The 24,563-nt window shown below is 47.1% G+C and overlaps 1 protein-coding gene across 1 annotated transcript in view; it reads left to right on the top strand.

Annotated features, from left to right (window-relative positions):
- The window catches only part of trappc9 (trafficking protein particle complex 9), a 267,915-nt gene that overhangs the window by 106,140 nt on the left and 137,212 nt on the right, over positions 1-24,563 (top strand). Inside the window, exon 17 of the mRNA XM_036555457.1 lies at positions 5,464-5,582. Within this exon, the coding sequence (XP_036411350.1) occupies positions 5,464-5,582 (119 nt within the window). The remainder of the gene's footprint in view (positions 1-5,463; positions 5,583-24,563) is intronic.

The raw sequence follows: 24,563 nt of genomic DNA, 5'->3' as shown, positions 1-24,563 counted from the left end.
CCATTCTCACCGCTGTTCCCTCTTTGAAGGTAATGCACATCTGGTTCCTCATCACTCCTGAATAGATAGGGGTAACCCTGAATTAAATATCTCTAGCCGGGCCATCAGTGATTCTATTAGGGCTCCTACTTTCCATAAGATCAGAGAAATTGGAAGAAGAAGAATAAGAAAAAAAATCCCACTGAATTTATGACTCATTTTTCAACTCCTGTTCGTGGATCGTTATGAAAATCTTAGAGTAACCAATTTGGAGAAGAATATAGAGGACTTTCCGGGATTCTGAAATAAACCCTTTATTTGTTCCATGTAGACAATTCCTCTGTCAGTAATTCTGCTCTCATTCTCGCTCAAGCAACTCTTTGCAGTGATAATTCATTCAGACCTTCACTTGTGTGCTTTATACAGAGCCCTTCCAGCAAAGGTCTCCACTTATGTTAGAAAGCAGGCAGTATGCCAAGAAAGCCCAGGCCCTTAGATGTAATCATAAGAACAGCTCTCTGAAACTCACACAATAACTGGAGTTTTTTCCCATTTGCATTCTCAGAAGCCTGCAGGAAAATGCATACATCACAGCATTATAACCGAAAATAAACCTACACTTAATTGGAGCTGTTAATTACCAGCACATGAGCCTGTACTTAATTGGCAGCTGTTCCATTACCGCTTTAAATACTCTAGATGAATGTTAAAAATAGATGTCGTAAAATAATAAAAGGCTAAATCTGAGGTTTCTGCATTCCAAATGGAGACTTTATTAAATCAATTTCTCCAGAACACATCCGCCAAAAAAAATGAGTCCCCTGCTTGGATTAGTCATGTTCCCGAGAGGCGAGTAGCCGTCATGAGCATGAGAGCAGATGCTTTGAGCAAGTGGGTCGTTTGCTGTGGAAGGGGGCGGCGGGGACATCTGGGACTCCGTTTGGGGCGCGGGGAAGGACGGCGGCCCCCGCGTCTCCGCGGATCGCACCCTTCACTGCGCAGGACGATCGCGGTGGCAGGAGCAGCTGCCGCCGCCGCCGCCCTCGGTCCCGGCCAACAGGAAACGGCAGCCCATCATCTCTCGGGAAACCGCTGCGCCGGGGCTGGCTCCCTGCTTTTTTTAATGCGCCACTTTCCCCTCCGAGCTGTGGAAAGTGATGTAATGCTGAAGGTCTGTTGTGTGCGAGTTTTGGGGTTATTATGGATCGCGTCCCTTGGTGGCCGAACAGAGTATCTGAGAAATGTCCCGATTTGTGGAGAAAGTCTCTTCCGTTCAGCACTGCTGTTGTTTGTGTCGACCGCGCTTGTCAGAAAGCCTTAGTTCCGCGTTCAGTGCTGCCACATTCGCTGTTTCAGCGTAATGCAGTTGATGTGAAGCCTTAGTGTTAAGCGGCGTCGTGTTTGTTGTGTGCTCAGCATTGCGTGTCATTGTTGCCCTGGTGTTCAGGGCCTTTGTCTCAATGTTTTGTTTAGTCAGACAGGCTCAGGACAAAGGCAGTGGCCCTTGCTGTGGTGATTTAGAAATGCCTGACATGCCCAATGCTCAACTAAATTCTTTCCCTAGGTTTTAGTTTGTTTTAATATTAATGAAGTAATAAATGAAGCTAATTATGTAAATAAGCAAAAACAAATGAGTAAACAACTTAAAACACAACACTTTCTTTTAAACTAGAATTGTCTGATTATATGACCGGTTCTGGTTGATAATCCATTTCTTTCTGCTCAGTGCCTTTCAAAAAAGACTTTGTGTTTCATTACCTTTAATGCAGGAATTTATTGACATTCCAGCTTTATTGTCTTTTGCCACACACCACAGGACAGTAGAAAATTTGCTGTGTCTGGTATATTGAGTCATGTGTCTACAGCCTAAGGATGTTGTGTTTGTGTTTCCACGTGTGTGTGTGTGTGTGTGTGTGTGTGTGTGTTTTGCCAGCTGAGGCATCCATGGTGAGACAGTGCAGTGGTTGCTTTGCTGGTCACACCCTGATGACCAAACACAAACTCTGAATTGGAAAACTGCCACACAAAAAAGCTGGGAACGGCTATGCTAATGATCAGTGATTCTTTGGTAATCATCCCCAAGCCAACATTTCATTTCCCCAGTCTTTGCAGTCGATGTATTCACACATACTGTTAATAATAGATAGCACCTTGCAGTATTTCTCCAAATACGTTTCTCAATTTCAAAAGTAGTGCTTGAAAAAGTAGTCAAAATGTAGTACTCCAGGGGGGATCTTGTCTAGGGAGCAGTACTGCTAAAAAGAAGTCATAATACTAGATTACTTACAGTAATCTGTTTACAATACATGGCTGTTTTAAAGGAGTTATGCCTGTTGAGCCATATAAACAACATGTTTTTTTATTTGCCTCTTATATGCACATAAAGTTTATTACAACTGTAAATTCTACTGTGCTTCTACTTCAGTGGAGACATTTGTTGCTGTTACTGTTACGATTATTATTTTGTTCTAGTTTTGATTTTGGTTGAATAGGTATCAAAGTGCACTATCGATAGGCACCCCAGTTTTCAGGTGAGCACTTATCTAAATAGTTTTCCCATTGAGGAAACAAACAACATTCCGTCAAAGTGAGGTTGAACCCTTCAGCCCGACTCCTGTTTCTGTGATCAAAGGACTCTTCCATCTTCCGGAGCCCGGTGAGGGAGCTGTCCTATTCACAGTGTCGTACCTATTGGCCGGAACACTTTGTGTCAGCCCCTCGCCACACCTCCCGTCCCCAGGGGGATGCTGGGTAACCCGGAGCGGGCCACGCCCGTCCCAGCCATCGCGCCAGGGACAGAAACGCCTCTCCCCCGTACTCGGCACTTAATAGCAGTCAGCATAATATTTTCACAGGCCGGCGAGCGGGGGAGGGCCGCTCCCGCTAATGCCGCCATTAATCTTTCCATTGGCTGCTCACACTTTCATCCCACTCCTTCGGCGGGACACGAGAACTTCTGCAGGGCCTGTAATAGAGCCATTAGTCACTAGTGGAGAGATAATGTGTCTGTGTGCTTCCGGCGCTTTCTCCCTCATTTAGGACAGAACAGGGGAAAGTCCTGCTCCGCCATTCAATAAAACTCTAATAAAAGCAATGAATTTGCCGTATTAAATTTTCATTGCTGTGTGTTGGCCGTTTTTTTTTTTTTTTTTTTTCTCCTTCGGTTCTGGGTGAATTTTTGTTTTCTGACTCAGCGTATGAATGGTGGGTATTCTGGGGGAAAAAAGGAACTGCGGCGTCTGCATTGAGATATCTGTGTGTGTGTGTGTGTGTGTGTGTGTGTGTGGGGAAATACACACATGAATACACACACACATTTAGATATATATACACGCATACACACAATGAACAATGAAAAATACTGCCATCAACAGGTTTTTGATTGTCTGTCTGTTGCTGTGGTGAAAATTTTTGCACTTATCTTTAGTCAGCCTCTAAATCGCATCTGGTGGCTGTGAAATGCACACCCATTAAGTGGTATAGTGCTTACACTGTACATGTTGAGCTCTTGACATTTTATCCTGGCTTCTCGATGACATTCCCCCTGATGAGAGGCAGCATCTATACATCAAGCATTCGAGGAAGAAAATTGCTGTTTGACGGTGAAGCCGCCGTCTGTTTTCGTTTTTCGCTTTTTCTTTGCGCGAGATCCCTCCCGCTGGAAGATCGTAATGGCGCCTGGGTCAGCGGCCATCGGTCCGCACCGCTACGCTTCAGTCGCCCGGTGCGCTTGCCTCATGCATTTTTGATTCGCCGACGCCCTTTTCCTTCCACTGTGGAAGCAGCCGCACGGTTGGTCATGTCGCGTTGCGCAGGGCTCGGATAGATACGGCAACATGCGGCTGCCGCCATTTCAGTGCGAAAGGAAGGCATTCCCGACGCCGAGCCTTTCGGCGTCGGCCCTCAAGCAGGCGCTTTCTCAGAATCTCAGGGGTTTTATTTTTAAGGGATTTTAATAAAGATAAATAATTTAGGGACGCGCAGTTCATAAATACTCATCTCAGCATCTGCGCTTCAGCATTTCAGGTTTGTCGTTCTCCTCGGCGGCGTTTTCTGAAGTAACGCTCGTGGTGGTTTGCTAATCTCGGAGGCAGCTGATAAATAAACATCCATTGTTTTCGGAAGGGGGGGTGCGATTTGCTCGGAGAACGCACGCTTGCGGAGAACGAGAGGGTAATAAACGCCACCGTCAGACACAATCAGGGAAATGATACCGTATTTATTGTGCTTACAAAAAAAAAAGGAAAAAAACGAGAAAAACTGATTTTGTTTTCAGTCACTGAGGATCTTGGGGGAGCTTGGAGAGAGAGGAACCAGATGCAGTAAACCAGAGTGGCTGGAGCCCGTCATGTTTTATGCATGTGCAGTAGAACGGTTAAAGAGGCACATCAACTATCCCGGTCATGGGTGTGTGAGCATCTGGGATTTACAGCCAGCCCCTGGGTGTGAGCAAACACTGTAGCCTGCCCAGCACCACATACCTCTGCTCCACGTGCACTTTAAGGTGCACAGGCCATCCGTAGAATATGGTGAACGATCTGCATTTGACAGGTTTTCGTCCCCAAGCACTGACCATGGATCAGCACTTACCTTTTGCCCAAAATGATTGTGGTTTGACATTGAGGTGCGCGTATTGTGATCCAGGATCAGTTAGTATGTTACCGCAGGCACCCGGGGCTCGTAGGAAGCATTGATAAAACATCAGTGTTGGTGTTTTAAGTGGAGCTCTGTGACGTGACACGCTGAGGCGCCTCAAGCAGGCTGACAGGTGACCTCTTCCCAGCGCGTAGCGGAAAACGGGCGTGACAGACAGACGGACGGACTCTCGGACTTGCATGCCGGGAGCTTCTTCGTGCGTGTGCGGCCGTTCCCTGAGGAAGGGGAGATACGTTCTCATTGACGTCAGGGCGTCAGCGCTGAGGTCGCTGTGGAGCGTTGCCTGTGTGTGTGCAGGGAGTGCTAATAACGCTAAAGGTGGTGCACTGGAGCAGTATGTCACAATGTTATCTGTAGCTCGCTGACATGCATGAGCTGTTAAGTAGAGCAACGTTTCCCAAACCTCAAACACAGCTGATTTAGATATTAAGCAGCTTCAGGAGTTCATAACGAGTTGACCATTTGAATCAGTTGTGCTGGAGCAGGGAGAGATCTAAAACATGCAGGACGAGGGGTCCTGCAGGAGAGGGTTTGGGAAATGCTGAAGTAGAGTGCTTGAAGGTGGAACTGAGTGGGAGTCATTACTAACAGGTGTGGTCTGTAGAAGGGGGGGGGGGTTACTGATGAAAAGTGATATCGGGAGGGGGGGGGGGGTGACTAATGATTGTGGTTTTTGGGGTGGGGGAGTTGCTGGTTTGGGGGTTGTGACAAGGTGACGGGGGTGACGGAGGTTGTGATGAAGGGACAGGGGTGAGTGAAATGGTGGCAGGTGAGTGACGCTGACACAGTGACAGGTGTGAGTGACGCTGTGGCGTGGTGTCGTTTCAGACGGGATCAGTGTGACCGGCCTGCCCATCTCCAGCCCGCTCAGACAGGTCCTCAAACCCCGAGCCGAGTCCAAGCCCGTCAGCGCCGAGTCCGGCAAAGCGGAGTACAACCACGTCAAGGTAAGACGCATTCCCCTCACACACAACCAGCCACCCGCAAAGAGAGATGCAGCACACCACTCATTGCGCTCATCATTTACATGTGCTCAATTGTGTCTGTCAGTATATAGGGACTGTATCTCAGGACTCTAATCAATTTGGTTGGTAATACAATACCAGCTAATCAAAGCCTATTTCATGCCATATATGATACAGGCAGCAGAAGAAGAAGTAATAGGTCTCTGAAGCAGCCAGAGTGTGCGGCTGTTGTGAACTGCAGAGTATCCACATGTGGAGTAATGAGGTGTGGTTGCTCATGTGGGGATTGGAGGCCTTATAGTGTGAGATCCCTGAGATCCCAGCTGTAAGCCTGGTCACTGGACGGCCAGAGGGCTCCTGCTCTCCCAGTGCTTCTGAGCACGCTCTGTCGCCATAGGCAACCGCACTCCACTCAGACTGATAACAGCGGCGTGCTACAACCTCACCCAGTGCACTCGACTGGTGGGCCGCGTTCAAACAAATAAACAAACACACACACACACACACACACACATGGCTCAGTTAATGATCACTCACTCATTGGATTTTCAGATCAAGACCATTGTCTTTTTCTGTGGTAGCACGCTGCATTTCCTTTTCGGAAAAGGTCACTCAATTCCAAAATATCAACACTGTTGTTTCCTCGACACAATATTAAACTCAAGATGAAAGAGTAAGACTCCTCAGGGAGTAAGGAGAGGCACATGGGGAATCTGCCGGGGCTCATCGCACAGAGTTTACAGTAGCGGTGCTAACATGCAAGAAAACACACTTCTGATTGGCTACACCACGGAGCAGAGATGTTAATGCGCCATTCATTAGGAGCTGTGTAACGGCAGCCTGTGTGATAGGTCAGACGTTGCTATGAGTATTGACATGGTGTTGAGGAAGAGCTGTGTAGCTGCAGTCAGTGTGTTCAGTAGGGATTGTGCACGGGTATTGATCGGGTATTTAGTCAGAGCTGCATTAAGCGCATTGACCAGCAGCCTTTCCTCTTGGAAAAATTGCCATGAGCCGTGCCTGAGCATAAAATACAGTTTAACTGCCCATTGTCACGTATTGTATCCACTGCGAACGAAATAGTTCTCAGCGACTGATTAAAAATGTCCTTGAAAAAGCCATGCTTTGCCTCAGTCACTTTTGTTAATTACCTGTTTAATTTGCTCCTTGCCCCCGAGTGCGGCTGCCTCTTCAAAGTCAAATGATTCGAATGCCTTTCTGACCGTGTTCATCAAGGTTGTCACTCTCATCTGTCAGGCCGTCCCTGCCTCCCGCCCCTCTCTCTGCTTTAAAGCGAGACTCCCCTTTCCGCGCGAGATACCGAGGCAACCCCGGCAGTCTGTGCAAGCGTGGCCCAACTGGGACGCACGCTATTGCATACATTATTTAACACGCACATCGCATTTACTGACTACGGGGTTGCACTCATGCACTGTAGCGATGGGGAGCAGCGGTGGGGGTTGGCTTTAGACGCGTGTGTTACAGGCGCGGCACTTAACCTGGAACAGATAGATGGTTAGTGTTGCCTTTCGGTTGAGTTAGCAAAGTCTTTGAGGAATAACGTGTGGAGTAACTGTGTGCACGCATGGCATTTACAGTTAGCATTACCAGCTGTCAGTGCAGAAACTACCATCGCTTCAGAACCGAGAGAATATGGAAACAGAAGGAGGCAAAATGGTTATGCTTCTGTTCGCTGTCATTTGTGTGTACATTTTAGACAGTCACCTGTGTTTTGTCTGAACTGATTATTGCTGCTCACTCCAAGAGTAATCAGTTTTAGTTAAGCTACCATTAAATTGACATTAAGATGAAGTCGGACAGTAATAATTTAGCTTAAAATGTGTTTAAGTCCGCTCATTTGACATAATAAGAGTTTTCAGATAAGGTACATCTCCGTCAGTATTCAGATGAATGGGGTTTCGGCGTGTGAGAGTGCACTCAGCTCCTGTGACATTCAGCTTTACAGCGTGTCTCCGGCTGCTCTCTCCATCTCCACGTCCCCCGGCGGCGTACCGCTTGAGTAGCTGCTTAAATTGTCAGCTCCACCCATGCGGTGCAGCCAGGCAATAAGGGTCTCTATGCGTTCTCACACAGCCAGGGAAACATCCTCCATTACATTTCAGCTGGAGTAGCAATGGAATAAAGTAGCTCTTTTGCTCAAATGCAGTGTATTTTATATATGTCTGCCCTGTTTTTTAATGTCTGTCATGGTAATGACAGTGAAAGAAAAAAATCTTCACCTTGTCTATTTGTGGGTGGCACAACCCTGGTTCCTTGACCTGCAGTGTTTCAAAAGCCACAGCCACGTATGCTGTGCCATCTTTGGCCGTGCCGTGCATCCTAGAGCAAAGTGAGAGATCGTTCCGCGTGGTCTGGGAAATGCCGTACATGGAGTTGATGTAAACTGGACCGGAGCCACACTGCCGCGCTGCGGTACAGCCAAGCCCAGGCCAGTGTAAGCACACCGCATGTGTGTTCATGGTGTTCGGTACAAGGTGCTTGCTGTGAAAGCCCTCTTCTTTAGCCTCTCTGAGGAAGTGTGACCACACACACACACACACACACACACACGCGCGCGCACCCTGACAGGGCGGGAGGGACCTCTCTCTCCCTCTCCTGTAGCGTTTGGTTGGAGGCGTCTTACCCGCAGCGCTGCTCCCCCTGTGAGCCCCTGTCAGCCTCTGTCACAGGTGAGCTGTGAGGGACAGTTTTCATTATCTGACAGAACGTAGCGGCTACTCGGGGACGCCTCCTCTCGCCCGTCTGCATCGGCACTTTCCCTCTCCTCTCACCTTTCATCTGCCCAATTTAAGCCTTGCCTCCGGCCATGTTGCACAATGCATTATACATGAGGGATTTATACATGGGGAAGTGCTTTTTAATTCCCCCTCCCCAACGCTCGCTTTCTGAAAATAAAAGTTTGCTCTTTTGTCAGCAGTCTGACCTTATCACAACTAGAAGCGTGTGACTGTTAACAAACGTTTCTAGTGGTAACCCAAGAGCAGGCACGGCCTTAATGGCTTCTACACTTTCCTGCATAAACTTGGACATCACTGGTCTTCCTCAAGCAGCAAGCAGCGGGGCGTCACTCGTTGACGCAGATGAAACCGAATTGCTGGATGCCACTGACCCTTTGTACACTGCTGATTTTAACTTTTTTGAGTTGGTTTTTGTTTATTTATTTATTTTTTTAAACTTGAGCAGTTGCCGACTCATCGTTTTCACCGTGATTGGGCACAGAGCGGGGCTCGGCGGCGTGAGCGCTGTGACTCTTGCCCGGAGGGTTGCGAGTCTGAATCCTGTCTGAGCAGTGCCCTGGAGCGGGGCGCTTTGCCTCAGTTGCTCCCGAAGCCAGCCGTCCAGCTGCGCTAAATTGGCTGCCGAGCGTGCGAGCCATGCTTCTCGCCCCGGGTTAGGGCATCTGCTAGGCAATTAAATTCCAATTATAGTAAAAAAGTGGGAGAACGTCTTGCTTCAGCGCTTTTTCCCTAGATTAACCCCGCTTCCTCCGCCGTGAGGCACACCTTTGCTGAGGCAAGCTGCACACCTGGAACAGGGTTTAGAGATTTGATAATTTCAGTGTCGGATCTGAAATGGTGACAATTAGAATGGCTTCACGTTGTTTTTTTTTTTTTTTTTTGATTTTTTACTTCTCGGTTAATTTTGCTGATGACATGACAAGGTATCAGGGAGCTCATGTCTTAAAATTTCCTTGTCTTTTACATGATTTTATACATTTGATGAAGGAGGAGGGCTTGAATTTACCTGTTAGGATAACCTGCCTCAAATCTGCTTGGACTTTAGCCGTTTCCTTTTTTTGCCGCTGAATATTTAATGATGGTTATGTATGTAGCATACATTAGACAAAATACAGACTCATCACTTTCACAGGAGAGCATCTCTGGCCACGTTGTAAAATACTGTATGCCTCACAACACTTTTACTGAATATGCTGCAGCAGGTGCACACCCCTGTGTGTGGGAGTGGTTGGCATATTCTGTAATCTGCCCAGTATAGTTTGACATGTTGTGTGTTGGAGCTGAGAGAGGCTCACTCTGGAGAGTGGCGGTAAAGAGGTGCTTGGAGCCTTGACTGCTGGCGGCGAGTGCGGTGTTGGCCCAGCATGCACTGGTGTGGAGTTTCCCGGGAAACAAGTGCTCTAGTAAATCAGCACGCCTCCTTAACCTGCCGACGAAGAACAAGCACATTTACCTGACCCCCGCCCCCTCCCCCCCTCCCCCCCGCCACCCCCTCCATGAGTTCAGCGTTACGCTTCATTCTTCCCGCTAAATCGCTCTTTTTTTCCGCCAACCCTCAGGCTGTCAGTGGGAGAAAACGTACCTTTGCGTGCGACGGCCTCTCTTTCTGAGGCCGACCACGAGCCGGTGACCTCCTCTCTGCTCAGGGCCCCGCCCAGGGTCCAGCTTCCTCTGTGCTTCGGGTTGCCCCTTTCCCCTGCAAGCCGCGCTCTGCCATTAGCTCCCGCTGCGTCCATTAGCCGGAGGGACGCCACTGCGGAGGTGCGCTGGGGGTTACAGACGCCGCAGACAGAGTGCAGATTGTGCTTCCGCGGTTTGAAGGGGGGAGTGGGGTTTTGAGTGGCAGGCTGGGAGTGGGAGAAGAAAAAAGCAATCAGCGCACCTGGCAAGCTCCACTGACTCTTCCCAAGCTCCGCACTGGAAGCACATTTATTAATTTACCTTTCTCATGAGCCCATCTTTCCGCGGTAGATGGCATCGCGCTGGCTTTGGGGACGCTGCCAAATTCAAAGAGCGGGCTCTCAGACTCTCTCTCGCTATCTTCAAAACTGCAAATGGCTGCAGTGCTGGGCTCAGCTGTGCTTAAGAGTATGGCTGCTTTTTTGCCTGGAGTTATCCAGGGCATTATGGGGGATACATACAGGAGTGTTTTTTGTGCAGGGAAGATAAGCAGTTTGCAGGTGGTTGCAGTAATGCAGTGTTTGTAGTAGAGAGTGTATGTGTGTGACAGCATGTGTATGCTTGTGAGAGTGTGTGCGAGCATGAGTGTGTTTGTAAGTGGGAGCAGGAGTGTGTGTGTGAATAAATGTGCACATATGTTTGTGAGTGTGTGTATGTGAATTAGTGTGTGCGTATGTGTCTGTGAGAGTGTGTGTTTGTATGAGAGCGAGTGTGCATGTGTGAGAAGGCATGCGAGAATGTGTGAGTTTGTGTGGGCGCATGTGTGAGAGCGCATGTGTGTTTGTGAGCGTATGTGCGTGTGAGATTGTGTGTGTGTGTGTGGGTGTGTGAGGACACGTATGTCTGCACGCATGTGTGTATGTGGGTAGGTTTGTGTGAGAGTGTGTGTATGTTTGTGAGTGCGTGAGTGTGTTCATGTTTGTGAGCGCGTGAGAGTGTGTTCATGTTTGTGAGCGTGTGAGAGTGTGTGTATGTTTGTGAGCGTGTGAGAGTGTGTTCATGTTTGTGAGCGTGTGAGAGTGTGTTCATGTTTGTGAGCGTGTGAGAGTGTGTTCATGTTTGTGAGCGTGTGAGAGTGTGTGTATGTTTGTGAGCGTGTGAGAGTGTGTGTATGTTTGTGAGCGTGTGAGAGTGTGTTCATGTTTGTGAGCGTGTGAGAGTGTGTGTATGTTTGTGAGCGTGTGAGAGTGTGTGTATGTTTGTGAGTGTGTGAGAGTGTGTGTATGTTTGTGAGCGTGTGAGAGTGTGTTCATGTTTGTGAGCGTGTGAGAGTGTGTGTATGTTTGTGAGCGTGTGAGAGTGTTCATGTTTGTGAGCGTGTGAGAGTGTGTTCATGTTTGTGAGCGTGTGAGAGTGTGTTCATGTTTGTGAGCGTGTGAGAGTGTGTGTATGTTTGTGAGCGTGTGAGAGTGTGTGTATGTTTGTGAGCGTGTGAGAGTGTGTGTATGTTTGTGAGCGTGTGAGAGTGTGTGTATGTTTGTGAGCGTGTGAGAGTGTGTTCATGTTTGTGAGCGTGTGAGAGTGTGTTCATGTTTGTGAGCGTGTGAGAGTGTGTGTATGTTTGTGAGCGTGTGAGAGTGTGTTCATGTTTGTGAGCGTGTGAGAGTGTGTTCATGTTTGTGAGCGTGTGAGAGTGTGAGCGAGTGTCTGCATCTGATGAATGCAGGGAGCGGTGTGCAGTACCGGACGGAGCCCTCCAATCAGCACTGAAGGTGCTGGGCTCTCTGTGGTGGGCGGGCCCCGGCGGGCCAAGCGCACGGCCCTCAGCAGATGGCTCTCTCTCTCAGGCCCGGTCCTGCAGGACCCGCCCAGCGCCCGGGCCTGGCGTCTCCGCACAGCTGCCAACCCCTCCTGCGGTGCGGGGGGAGCCGCCCTGCTCGTCCTCCCCCAGGCCCACCCACCCACGCCCCTGCAGCTCCCTCTGCAACCTGGGGCTCGGCACCACGCGGGGCCAACAGGAACTGCAGCCTGTTGCCCAACAGGAAGTGCAGGCCATCGCCTGACAGGGGGTGCAGGTCGTCGCCCCCACACGGGTCGTTTGGCGTGAAGCGGTGCACGGTCACATGCATTGGCTGCACCACAGGCCCTCCTTCCCATACATTTGCGCTGCGCCGTCTGCAGTGAGTGCTCTCAAAGTGCAGCCCGCCCACACGCTGCATCTGCAGAGCCGTCCTCAATTGGATTAAACCCCGACAAAGGAGCTTTGTTTGGCAGCATTGTGAACATGAGAGAGATAATGTGAAGGATTCTTCGCCCTCACGACAGTCAGTGCGGGGAGAATTACCCAAAGTCACAAAGAACCGATTATCTCAAACGCACCTCGACAGAAAGGAACAGATCATTCAGGAAGATAAATAAAATAAAATCAAGCGCTCACCAGCGTGACAATTTCTATTCTCCACAAAGTATTTTGGTTTTGTTTTCAGCCCTGCTCCCACAGAATTGTCTGTAATGAGTCATTGAGCATTGAACTTGAGTGCATTGAAATATTACTGAGATGAATGTTGCCACTGAATGACAGGCTTTTGAGTGAATGCCAGCATTTTCATGCAGATACAGAAGCATACTGAAGGTAAAAAAGGCACATAGGTGACAGCAGTGTTTTATGAAGAGCAACATGAGAAGGCATCAGATTTCTTTTTCCCTCCAATCAAATGCATGCTAAAGTCAACTACTAACTATAGCATGGACAATGAGCAGGCATGAACAATGTTTGCTTTCATCCTTAATGGTAAACACACAGCATTTTTGCTGTGAACGTTAGAACTTAAGAACGGATAGGGATTCTTTTTTTTGTGTGTTCTTGCTTTGTGTCACTCTACAAGTGTGGGTGTGAATCTCGTCCTTTGAGCGAATACCCAAACAGAATTCTTTTGGCTGTGGCTGAGTCGGACAGATGCAGCCTGTCAGGAAAGTATATTTTTTTTTCCTGTTCGGAAGGCTCATGATGCTCTTCGGCACATCGTGCTGTTTCCAGAGCTCTGTCCACATACGGAGAGTTTGTGAGGGTTGTCGCTTGTTAAACGAGGGTGGTCTTTGAAAATAAAATGTTGCCAATAATATTGCCAATAGAATCTACCGATAATTTTGTGCCGCTTGATGCAGTGTACTGCCATACGGTTTCTGAGAATGTCATCTATAAGTATCCTTGTTTAACATGAGTTAAAGTTACCACTTCTGTGTCACTGTTTTGGTGGGATAACTCCATGCGATACATCGTAGTTCACAACTCCGCCCCATTATCATTGCTTTTTAGCTGCTCGTCTCCCTGGGAGAAGGAGATAGCCTGCTTATGTGTTGTCTGTGTGAGATTTCAGATTTCACTTTGTCTTTTTTCATCCTGCCTTTAAACATGTCTCTCAACATTGGGTAAAAGCACTTGTTCCGAACACGAGTCACTACTCTGCAGGTCAACGGGGTGGGCTGCTGCTCCAAATTCAAGCATTCTCTCAAAAGGTCTAAAAAAACACAGTAGTGCAGGACATACAGTTCTGGTTATGCTGGAGGTGTGAAATTTGGTACAAGATCTGATCAGATTTCTGGGCATATTTGACTTCTGATTTCAAGATCAGATTTGTGAACTACCTATGTGGTACATCAGGAAAAGCCTCTGTGTGGGTTATGTCTAAACTCAAATCCTGAATCACTCGTAAAGAGACCTGTTAGTTCATTGCTTCAAATGAGTGCTTTGTTAATGTGCTAACCGACTGCTTTTATTAATTTACTTCCATAGGTTACAGCTTTACATGTTACCCATTTATGCAACTTGATATTTACTGAGGCAATTCTGGGTTAAGCACCTTGCCCAAGGGTACTGCAGCAGTGCTTGAGCAGGGAATTAAACTTGCAACCTTTCTGTTACGAGCCCCGCTCCTTACCGCTACACCACACTGCCACCAGTTTAGGTAGAATATTGTAGTTAAAACCTGTAGAATTTGAACGGGAGGTCCTGCGCATACATTATGAAAAGCAAAAAAAAAAAATCAATAATATAATGCACAAATCAAATATTCCAATTTCTGGAATAAAACGAGTTCTAATCCGCACCCGTGTTAACATTCTCCTCGTGAGGCGAGTTGCCCTTTGGCTGCTCTGGAGGAAGCGTCTCTCCGAGGACGGCCGGTCTCTGAGGAGAACCGCGGTAGCTGAGCGAGGGAGGAGGGGGGTCTAATGAAAGCCGAGAGAGAGAGAGAGAGCGAGCGCAGGAGTCTGCTGCCTGCTATTTTTAGCCCTCCCTGCTGACTTGTGCCCAGGCGCTGCTTAAAGATTCACATCGCGCTCCTGATGGGGATATTTATAACTCGGCTGCCGCCTGCCTGCCCGCCCGAGTGTGAACGTCTTGATAAATGATAAATACATTTTTTTTGGGAGGAAGCTTTCATTTGTTTACCGTCCTTAACCCTTTGCGGGGAAGGGGTCTGGCGCTCCTGGACCCTCAGTCACCCTCAGAGGGCCTGTCTGTGTAGCAGAATGAATAGGACACAACATACTGTCCAGCGTGAGTCAGTGGGTAATGAGCGCTCTGAGTAGTTTGTTTAAATTTAAAAAAATTCTGGAATGTATTCACAAATCTCATTTTGCTTTTTGCTTGTATGTTTTTGTGTTTCATCAAACTGTGGTCACACTTGTCTGAGTAAGACACTGGATTTGGGGATGACACTTGAAAAAAAAAAAGTCAAATTCCTCATCTGTGCGCTCTTGTGTGTGACTGACTCATTAGCAGTGTAACAGGCCCTTGAAAGAATGTGTGACCGTAACGTGCCTGATGGCCTCTGTTCGTCACCAGACTGCAGTGAGTCCTCTGCATGCCCCTGCGTTTCTCGCTGAGCATCGTTGGCAGGCCGCGGGAGTAAACGAAAGGAGCGGCGCGGTGGAAACGCGTGCGCGCTCCGTTGCGTGATGGGCGGCGGCCTCGAGCACGTTTAATTGAGTACGTTGAGCTGCTGGTGTATTACACAGCCGAAATGAAATTGTTTTCGCACCGCGCGGAACTGAAACAAGATCAGATACGGGCTTGGTGGTCCCTGTGATGGTAAATCGGAATCAATATTTTCCCTCTTAAGTATTGATGCTGCGTCATTCAGGGCTCGTGTTTTCCTGAGCATTTCGGGGAGGAATGCGTGTGTGCTGCAGCCTGCAGAGAGAGTGAGGGAGGCATATCCCAGGGCTGATTCTGCCGGTGCTGCTCTCTTCTGCGGTTCTCCTATAGAAGGCAACCCTCAAAGGCAGGATGAATACCTGCTCTGTGTGTGTGCGTGTGTGTGTGCGTGTGTGTGTGTGCGTGTGTGTGTGTGTGCGTGTGTGTGCGTGCGTGCGTGCGTGTGCGCATGAGTGTGTGAGTGTGTGAGTGTGTGAGTGTGTGAGTGTGTGAGTGTGTTTGTGTGTGTGTGTGTGTGTGTGCGTGTGTGTGTGTGTGAGAGGTACGTGTGCACGTGTAGGCGCCCTAACTTTGATGCATGCGCCACAACGCACAGTGTTAACATTCAAAGCACATATTCCCCAGAGTAACTTCACAAGACCTTTGATGCACCGCTTATTTGAAGGGCCCGCGTCTGTGCAGGGCTACGGCAGCGCACTGATTCACGCCTGACAGCTGACTCATCAAACATGCCGTGGACAAAGCTGACCGCAACTTTTACAACAACGGCAGATGATTCATTGAATAATTATGTGAAGGAGACAATCGCTTAAATGAAGAGTGTGGACTGTGTCACTGAAGCAGGTTCACCTTTAAATGCCTCATATTTTAACCATAAAACTGCAGGTCGAGCTGATAAAGATGAAACGAGAGTCATAACCTGCAAAGTTACATATGTATTTTGTGTAATGAAAAGCTTACCTGCATTGGCAAAATTGTGTGGATCCTTAAAACAAGCATCTGAGCACAGATGTAGTACATTACATACTGTATCTGTGATATAATATGTAGAGAACTAAGGATCTAAGGAACCATTTGTGGCACATTCTTCTACTTTCCTATGAGAAAAATCCCTGGGGGTTATTGATACAATGTTACTAATAAGGGATACTTTCTGAGTTAACACCCTTAGAAATCTTGCCTGAAGACTGCTTAAATTACGATTTTGATATCAAACCATCTAAAATTTTGCACTCATGATACTTATAAAATATAGAATCAGTCGATCAGTCAATAGGCTTATTTTCCAGCCAGACTTCTGAATTGTCACTGATTCTGCAGTGATTGAAAAGCAGGCCTGCATGTTGATTTTTTTTCCCTAGAATTGTGTTGACTTTGGTCATGTCTGTGTTTCACAGTGAAGCACTTGTTGTAAGAAAGCAGTTGACAGCCTTTATGTTTTATTTTGGCCTTTTCCAAAGTAAATCTTTTTCAGAGTTTAGTGTAACGTAGTTTTGCATTTAGCTGATAGCATTAGGGTATGCCCATGCAACTGTAAGAATATATTCCTCAATCATTCATATGAGAATATCAGCAGGCTCTGTATTCTAACTATAGGTATCACCCCTGGCTAAAATTTTGCCTGTCATTTTATTTTCTGTTCTGAATATCTCAAGAAATAATATAATCATCTGTGAGCGTATTTCCTGAATCATGAATCTTTCCCACTTTAAAACAATTTATGTGTAGTCAGTGTATACCAAATTTCATTTCATCATGTTAAATTTTTGTTCGGCACCATTAGCATTTAGCATTCATGAATCCACGTTATGACGTAGCATGGTTTCTACACCAGAGGGCACAGGATCTACTCAGCTCTCTGGGAGACAAACTCATTATGATTGTTAATGGAAGCCATTATTTATCCATTTCATGCGTATCCTCAGCCTCCAGTATGTGTGAGTGAACTCCCTGTTAGCATTACAGGGACTTTACTGCAGTCTGGTAATGACTCTCTGTGAGAGTCTTAGTGTTTTAAGGTTTTGTATCTTGATGATTCTTTGATTGATATTGGTATCTTGGCTGTGAATTTTGCCCCTTGTTTAATCCTGGGTTTGTAGTGGTGGCTGATGTGCCTGAAGCTGACTCCACCCCTACATCCTCTCCAATAAGAAAAGAAAAGGGTGCTGACGCTCGATGAACGCAATCCTCTGATACGCTTCCGAACAACCAAGGGCTTTTTCCACACTGCAAGTCACACAGTCCACCATGGGAAAGTGGACCCTGCATAGAGGAAGGGTGCATCCCCCACTGGCTTCATCTGATGAACTTGTGGGTGCTTAACAAATCAGTAGAGGGCACTAATGAGGCACGATGATGGGCCCCTGCCAGCCCACCCCACTCTGAAAGGAATGTTATGTTCCCGTTATGCTCCTTTGTTGCGGACTCCTGGTCATCGAGAGCTAATGACGCAGCCCAGACTGAAACTTGTCTTGTTGGTATCTTGCGCCATAGGGTTCAGCCCGCGCTTGGAATGAGCTCCTTTACCCAGCGAGCTATTCTGGAGCCTACGCAGAGGGCTGTTTTGCAGGTTCCATATGCCGTGCTATTAGCGGTTAGCAGTGCGTATTCAGTTCAGTCCAAACAGACTACTTTGCTGTAGTTATTCATACCTATTCAGCTGCCTTGAGTCCCCAGATGTGTTATTCTTGCCCTTTGTGTGTTTCAGCTAAGACTACATTGCCCACTGCCATCCTCTTGATTTAATAAAACATTTTTGTCATGACACATGATTTATGAAGGAAATTAAATTACAGAAAGGCATTACAAAAGACACTCAGTGGAGCAGATTCTGTATGCTTTATCTGAGTAGTTAATGATTGCTTCGCATTATCAAGTGATTATTACATGCAGCAAAGTGGGCTATTCGTGGTCTTAATAGTCCACCCTGGCCTCCATTATGTTTTTTCATCTCAAGTGCAGTCCTTTATATTGCTTTGCAAAATACTGGGTTTCTGGAGTGAGATTTTTGCCTCAAATTGACAGAGCGGTGTTAATGTAACTGGATCAGGCTTGAGTGTTGTTGAAGCTTGCGCTCTCTCTCTCTCCCTCTCTCTCTGTCCCTCTCTCTCTGTCCCTCTCTCTGTCTCTGTGTCTCTCTCTCTCTATTTCTGTCTCCCTCTCTCTCTGTCTCTCTCTCTCTCTTTTTCTCTGCCTGTCTCTTTCTCTCACTCTCTCGCTCTCTCTCTGTCTCTGTGTCTCTCTCTTTTTCTCTCACTCTCTCGCTCTCTCTCTGTCTCTGTGTCTCTCTCTTTTTCTCTCCCTCTCTCTCTGTCTCTCTCTGTCTCTGTGTCTCTCTCTTTTTCTCTCGCTCTCTCTCTGTCTCTCTCTGTCTCTGTGTCTCTCTCTTTTTCTCTCCCTCTCTCTGTCTCTCTTTCCCGTGTTTTTCCCACACCGCACGAGGCTGCATCTGAGCACGCCGGCAAGCAGAAAACGGCAGCGTGCGCGAGGACTCACCACGGTGACGCTGTTAGCATTAACTAGCACCGGTCCCCGCGGCTGGGAGGGAACGGTGGTGCTGTGCCGGCGGGGCCGGAGGGCCGAAACGGACAGGGTGCGGATGGACACGGGCTCCCGGGGGGTGACCCAGTGAGCCGCGGAGAGAGGCTTCTGCACCTGCGTGGCTGTGATGGCACTCCCCCACCCTCCGCTCACAGCGCTGCCCCCCCCCGATTGCAGGCCCAGATTAAAGAGACCAATCCGCCGTGAGGAAGTGGCGAAGCGCCTCTCCGCTCACGGTTATCGCGCCATCGGATGCCGGCTTAGTTATAGGTCTCCCGGCGCCGTGGAAATTGAATTGGCCCCCTGCTTGGTCGCTGTTCTCATGCTGGGTTTTTTTTTCTCATGCTCAGCTGCATTGCTACTCTCCCGATTCTTTTATCTGTCTGTGCCGTTTTTTTTTTTTTTCGCATTTCACATTCATGAAATGACACACGTTGTTCCTCTAAGAACAATAAATGAAATTCTTTTCCTGTCTACTACCGGTCTAACGTGTAGATGTCTGTTGAGCAGGCACTTGGCACAGTCTGTTCTGTTTTGCTCCATTGGTATTTTTTCGCACTTTCCCTTTATGGTGCTCTAATCCTACTTTAAAATGCATGTGAACATGTTGATGACAGTTGATGTTTATTTCCGCGCTGCCTCTGGGAATTTCAAGGCCTCCTGGGTATTGGTATATAAAGTAAAGAGAAATATTTTCCCCGGCAGCTTCGTGTTCCTGTAGCAGCTGAAATTACGTGCTGTTGCTCTGCTTTGGTTATTCATGCAGGAAACCTTTGATATCTGATGGTAGATCATAGGAAATCATGTAAAAATGCCCAAGCTGCTTCTGCTCCAGCTCTCATTTCCCTACCTCATGTTGCAATTTGGCATTGAAAGGCGGCTCTGTCTGAGAAGGAGTCCCAGGGAAGGTGTCTGGTTGTCCGTATCAAGCGCTTGTAAATCGGGACTGTTGATGCTACTGGTTAAGCTGCCTGGGCTTTTCACTGCATGTCATCGTGTTGCTTAGCAGATGCGCTTATCCAGAGCCGCTTAGCATAGCCTGATTTTTTTTTGAACGTTATCCATTCATACAGTTGGATATTTAGTGAGGGAATTTGTGTTAAGCAGCCTGTACAGGGGTACTGCAGCAGTGCCCCACCTGTGAGTCAAACCAGCAGCATTCAAGCTGCAATACCTGCTGTCCCCTAAAAAAATCCAGCTCCCACTTACCAGAAGTTAAAGGTAAGGTAAGATAGTGATGTCTTTGCAGAGGAATAGCACTGTGTGTCCAGATAAGGAAAAATAGCAATAGGTTTGGCTGGATATAAGGAAGGCATTTTCAGATATGATTGCCATGAAAAACAGGATCCACTCAGTGCAGGAAAACAGACCCTACAATAGGAGATGGTCACCAACATGAATATTTATGTGGGGTGGGGAAAAAAAAAAGAGTGCCATTACAGAATCATGTTTGACTTCCCCCCCCTAAAGCCAGTTGCTCCTGCTGTGGCATGCTGTGCATGTATGTTAGCTTGGGGGGACCTCCAGCAGGAACTTTTTAATTAGCCTGTACAGTACATGCCAGACATCTCACCAAGTAAACCCTCTTCTTTGACCAGCTTCCAACAGTCATTGCTGTATCACAGCTATGTGTGCTGTCTCAGTGAGCAGTTAATCACTGGCTGCCTAAAAAAAAAAACATGCCCCCCCCCCTCCCCCCTCCCCCCGCAGCAGTGCAACAGGCAGATTTGATACCCAGCATGAAGGATCCGAGACGTGTCGTCTTTATTCATTATGTCATCATTCTTTTAAAGGCACATCCACTTAAGTACTATTGCAGGCTTTGTTACATAATGGCCATCATGCTTTCTCTGTATTCACTGACAGTGCTTCTCCTCTTTGGCTTCGATTAGCATTATACTGTGCTGTCATTTTTATTGATTAACGCTGTACGCGCCAGTATCGTTGTAGTGCCATTGTGTTATTTCTTTGCTATGGAGCTTGTACTCCTTACTAGAGGAATCAATAGCATGTTCATAGTGTAATGAGGGTGGAAAACCCTGTCTTGCATGGCATTGCTGTGCAAACACACACCTCAGAGCCAGAGCGGCAGCAAGTGTATACTATTAAAGGACAAACAATTAAAGAAGACTCCTGTGTGTGTGTGTGTGAGTGTGTGTGTGTGTGTGTGTGAGTGTGTGAATGTGTGAGTGTGTACATGTGTGTATCTTTGTGTGAGTGTGTATGTGTGTGTGCCTGTCTGTGCTTGTGTATGTGTGTGTGGGAGCGGGGGTTCTGTAAGTGTGTGAGTGACTGTGTGTGTGGGATTTGAGGTTTTGTGCGTGTGTGTGTGTGTGGGTGGGAGAGTGGCATGTGTGGGGGGTAGGGTCACCTCGATTGGATCCACCTCCCCCAGCAATGATTGAGAGGCGAGCGCGAACGGATGTCAATTAAGCGGGAATTTACGAGGCAGATGCGCAGGGGAGATGTTGATGGAGCAATCAGGATGCCTCTATAAAAACACACATCCTCCCCCAGTGCGCCCTGGCTGTGCGCCGAGAACATTATTCCCCAATCTGCTCACCTTTACGAAGCGCTCCATCCACTTTCCCCTAATGTTCGCCAGCTGCTTGCGGGTCCTCCCGGCGTACCCGCACGTTCTGGCAGGGGGGCGTCACCGCCCCGCTGCGTTTGGGGCGCGCTGCCGAGGCAAAGTAAAAAGCTCATCGCCGTGGTTGTGCTGTGTGCCGGCGTTTATCGCGGCTGACAGGTGCAGTGTGAGGCCGGCGGAGGTCCCCCTTGCTAGCTGTTTTTGTAAACGGCAAGGCAAACATCGGCCGCTCTCCCGCTCCGTCCCGTTGGCGAACGTGGCGGGGGGGTGGGGGGATGGGGGCATTCGAGCTCCACACGACTGACAGCGTTCCACCTCAGAAAGCCTGCGCTTTCGCGCGGCATTGTGGGACGCGAGGGAGAGCGGGGCTGAAATTGGGAGTCCCTGTGGTAATTCCCATCTTGTCATTCATCATCCCGGTCTGTTTGTGCCGGGTGAGCAGAGAGACAGCCCTAATGAGCGAGCACCATTAGGCCCCATGGGAGTCCCTGCCTTTCACCTCACTGTTTAGCATCAGGCAGAGGGGGCCTAAGCAGTGCACATACCTTAGGGAATTGGACTGCATCTCAGCTCTCTCTATTACAGTTATACATGTGCATATATGTACTCTGTGAGTGTATACGTGCACATACAGGTATTGACATATGGATTCTCTAATTAGGAAAATGAAGATTGCTTCAACTATTTTACTTTTCTTTTAGACTATCAAAGGGAGGTGTGGCTGTGTTAATAAAAATACAATTTACTACTCTGAGATACAGTGTATATATAAAATAGAACTTTATTGATCCCACAGCGGGGAAATTCACTATGTGTGTATGTATATGTATGTATGCATGTTTATATATATATATATATATATATAAAAATATATACACATTTATATACACATATATATGCGTGCGTGCGTGTGTGTGTACGTGTGTACGTACACACATGTGTGTGTTTTGGGTTGGGGGGTGGAGAGAGAGGCAGAGAGATAAAGAAAGAAAGGGATATCCACAGAACAAAAACTGCAGAATTTACGTCTGAAGTTTAACCCTAACCCTAACCCAGACGTCTATTTTGCCTGTTAGCATCAGAAGCCAAATGCATAACTACCTTACGATGGTACATAAACCAAATTATGAATGCAAAACTAAATGTTCAAAGTCATGTACAAAGTCAAGTGTGGGAAAGGTTGCAGAGGTTTAAAGGAGGGCTGCATCTGCATCGCTTCAATCCCAAGGCCATAGAGTTCATTATTTTACTATGCCCCACAAGTACTCCAAATTAGAGGACTCCTTTTATGTGTAAAAGGGATGATAAAAAAGTATGAAATTGCTCTAATCACTTTATCAAATCATGCACTGGCTTCCATGGTTTTAGATCAGATTGTAGAGGCTGAACAATCCGCTGCTTCAAGATAAATGTTTTAAAGTTAAACCGAAACAAGCCATTTATGAGTCCATCAAACTTAACAATTTTAAGGATATTAATCCTTTCATTTTACAAGGAGGCACAAATGCAATAATTTGGGGGGCGGGGGCTGGGGGGTTCCTCTGCAGATCTTAAGAAAGACTAAAAGGAGGCAGTTTGGGCTTAAAGAGCAGGTGGCAACACAGAACATGTAAATATATTTAAAAAGTGAAGGCGAGGAACTGTATAATGTGGTAACTTACAGGACTAAGCGAGTGTCAGTAGTTCCAAACAGAAATATTATGCTGTGGTTAAATATAGTGGCTTTTAGACATAGAGATCAAAAATGAAAGCCAGTGTCAGGAAAATAAGACATGAAATAACTGCAGCTTGTTCTGATAGGAGTAGTTGGTCACTTTGCTAAAAGCAGCTGAATAATAAGGAATCTTAAGACTTGAGCTTTTTGAACAAGGAAATCCTGTTTAGAAAACTTGTACCTGCTTTATGTTTTTGAACAACTATGTGTACAGCTCATTAGGGCAAAACTGGAAGGGAAAGTTCCAATAAATGTCCAGAAAGCTATCACTGGAAAATGTCCAAGAATCAATGGGTTTTAAAAAGAATCTTTCTGCTGAGCTACAGAGAAAGTCAATTGGGTGAAAACTTGGACCTCCTCTGTAATTTATTCAGAAGTATTTTTTTTAATCTCATATAGACCCATATCTCTTCAACAGTAGAAGAAGTAGGCAAATTCAAATAGGAGCACTGTAACCTATGCCACGACAACACTTTCCAAAAAGGCGGTGTCAGTCCCCGCAGTATTACCATTGTAGAGGATGAGTAAGGAAACTTTCGACTCTTAAATAAACGGCTAATTCAGAACTTAATTAAGGGACAGTTAATGTTTCGCTCCCTATTTGCACGTTGGGTAACATGGGAATAACAGAAAAGAACATTTCTCCAGCACAGATAGGTCGATTAAAGGAAGTTTCTGTTCCATTAGGAAACTGGTGAATTTGCGACTGTGTCTCTGTGGGCGAGGGCGGCCCCTCTGCTTCAGAGGGGAGAACAGCTCCCATTATGAAGCAATTTGGCAGGCACACATGACTACACACGAAGCGTTCCTAGAAATACTCCATCCGAATGTCTCCCCTCTCTTCTCCAGGGGCACGGAGGAAGTCTCTCCTGCTTTGATTTTACAGCAATGACTTTGACGAGCGGTGAAGTTAATTATAAATTCTGTGAAGCCTTATTATTATTTTTTTAATCCACTCCCACGGGGAATTTCCAAAATGAATGCATAATGAGCCTGGTGATTAAATAGTCTCCTTAGTTTTGGGGCCTTTGGTCGTGTCAGATAACTCAATCGAATGGAAAACGAGAAGTTAGTTTTTGTGTATTTTTGTTTCGTGATGCTTTGCTCCTCTTCGAGCATTTCATCCCAGAATAACCTAACAAGGTTCGCATAACTCATACAGGAAACGATTTTCAATTCTTGTTGTAGCGGAGATTGAATAGTGCTATATGCGGTGAATGTGGATGTTGCGTGCAGCACTGTCTTTTGGGATGGGGGGGATAAGAAGTCAGTAATATCCCATAGCACAGGGCAAAAAAAAAAGTCCTTTATTTAAACAATCCGATCGTAGGAGCAAGTTAATGCAGCAGCAGACGGGAGGGAATGCTAATCGGTCGCTATCGCTAGCCACAATATGCCTGCCTCAGACGGGCTCGTAGAGCAGTTCACCGCCGACCAACACCGTGATTCCGCGGGCCGGGGCCGGGGCCGGGTTTAGGAACCTCGTCCATAAAAGACAGAATGGGAGAATAACTCCAATACATCATCCTCTCCCCCGTTTGCCACCGCTTCGTCGGCAGAAGCATACTGCCGCGCTTCGGTTGGCCCTATCTGTTATGACTGGCCAGTAAATTTCACAGCCATTAAACGAGCCCCGGAAAGCTTAAGTGGGCTCTTTGTATTCTTACCGCTAATCACATATTCCAATAAAACGCAACTTTCTCAGAACACTCAGTATTTTTATGGGGCGAAGCAGGACTGAGAGCTCATATTTCAGCACTTTGTTAGCCTGCCAGAGGACTGGTGGAGTTTCAGAAGAACA

The sequence above is a fragment of the Megalops cyprinoides genome, chromosome 21 (genome assembly GCF_013368585.1).
Source record: "Megalops cyprinoides isolate fMegCyp1 chromosome 21, fMegCyp1.pri, whole genome shotgun sequence".
NCBI lineage: Eukaryota > Metazoa > Chordata > Actinopteri > Elopiformes > Megalopidae > Megalops > Megalops cyprinoides.
The sequence above is the reverse complement of the archived record's forward strand: the minus strand, read 5'-3'. Positions and strand labels throughout refer to the sequence as shown.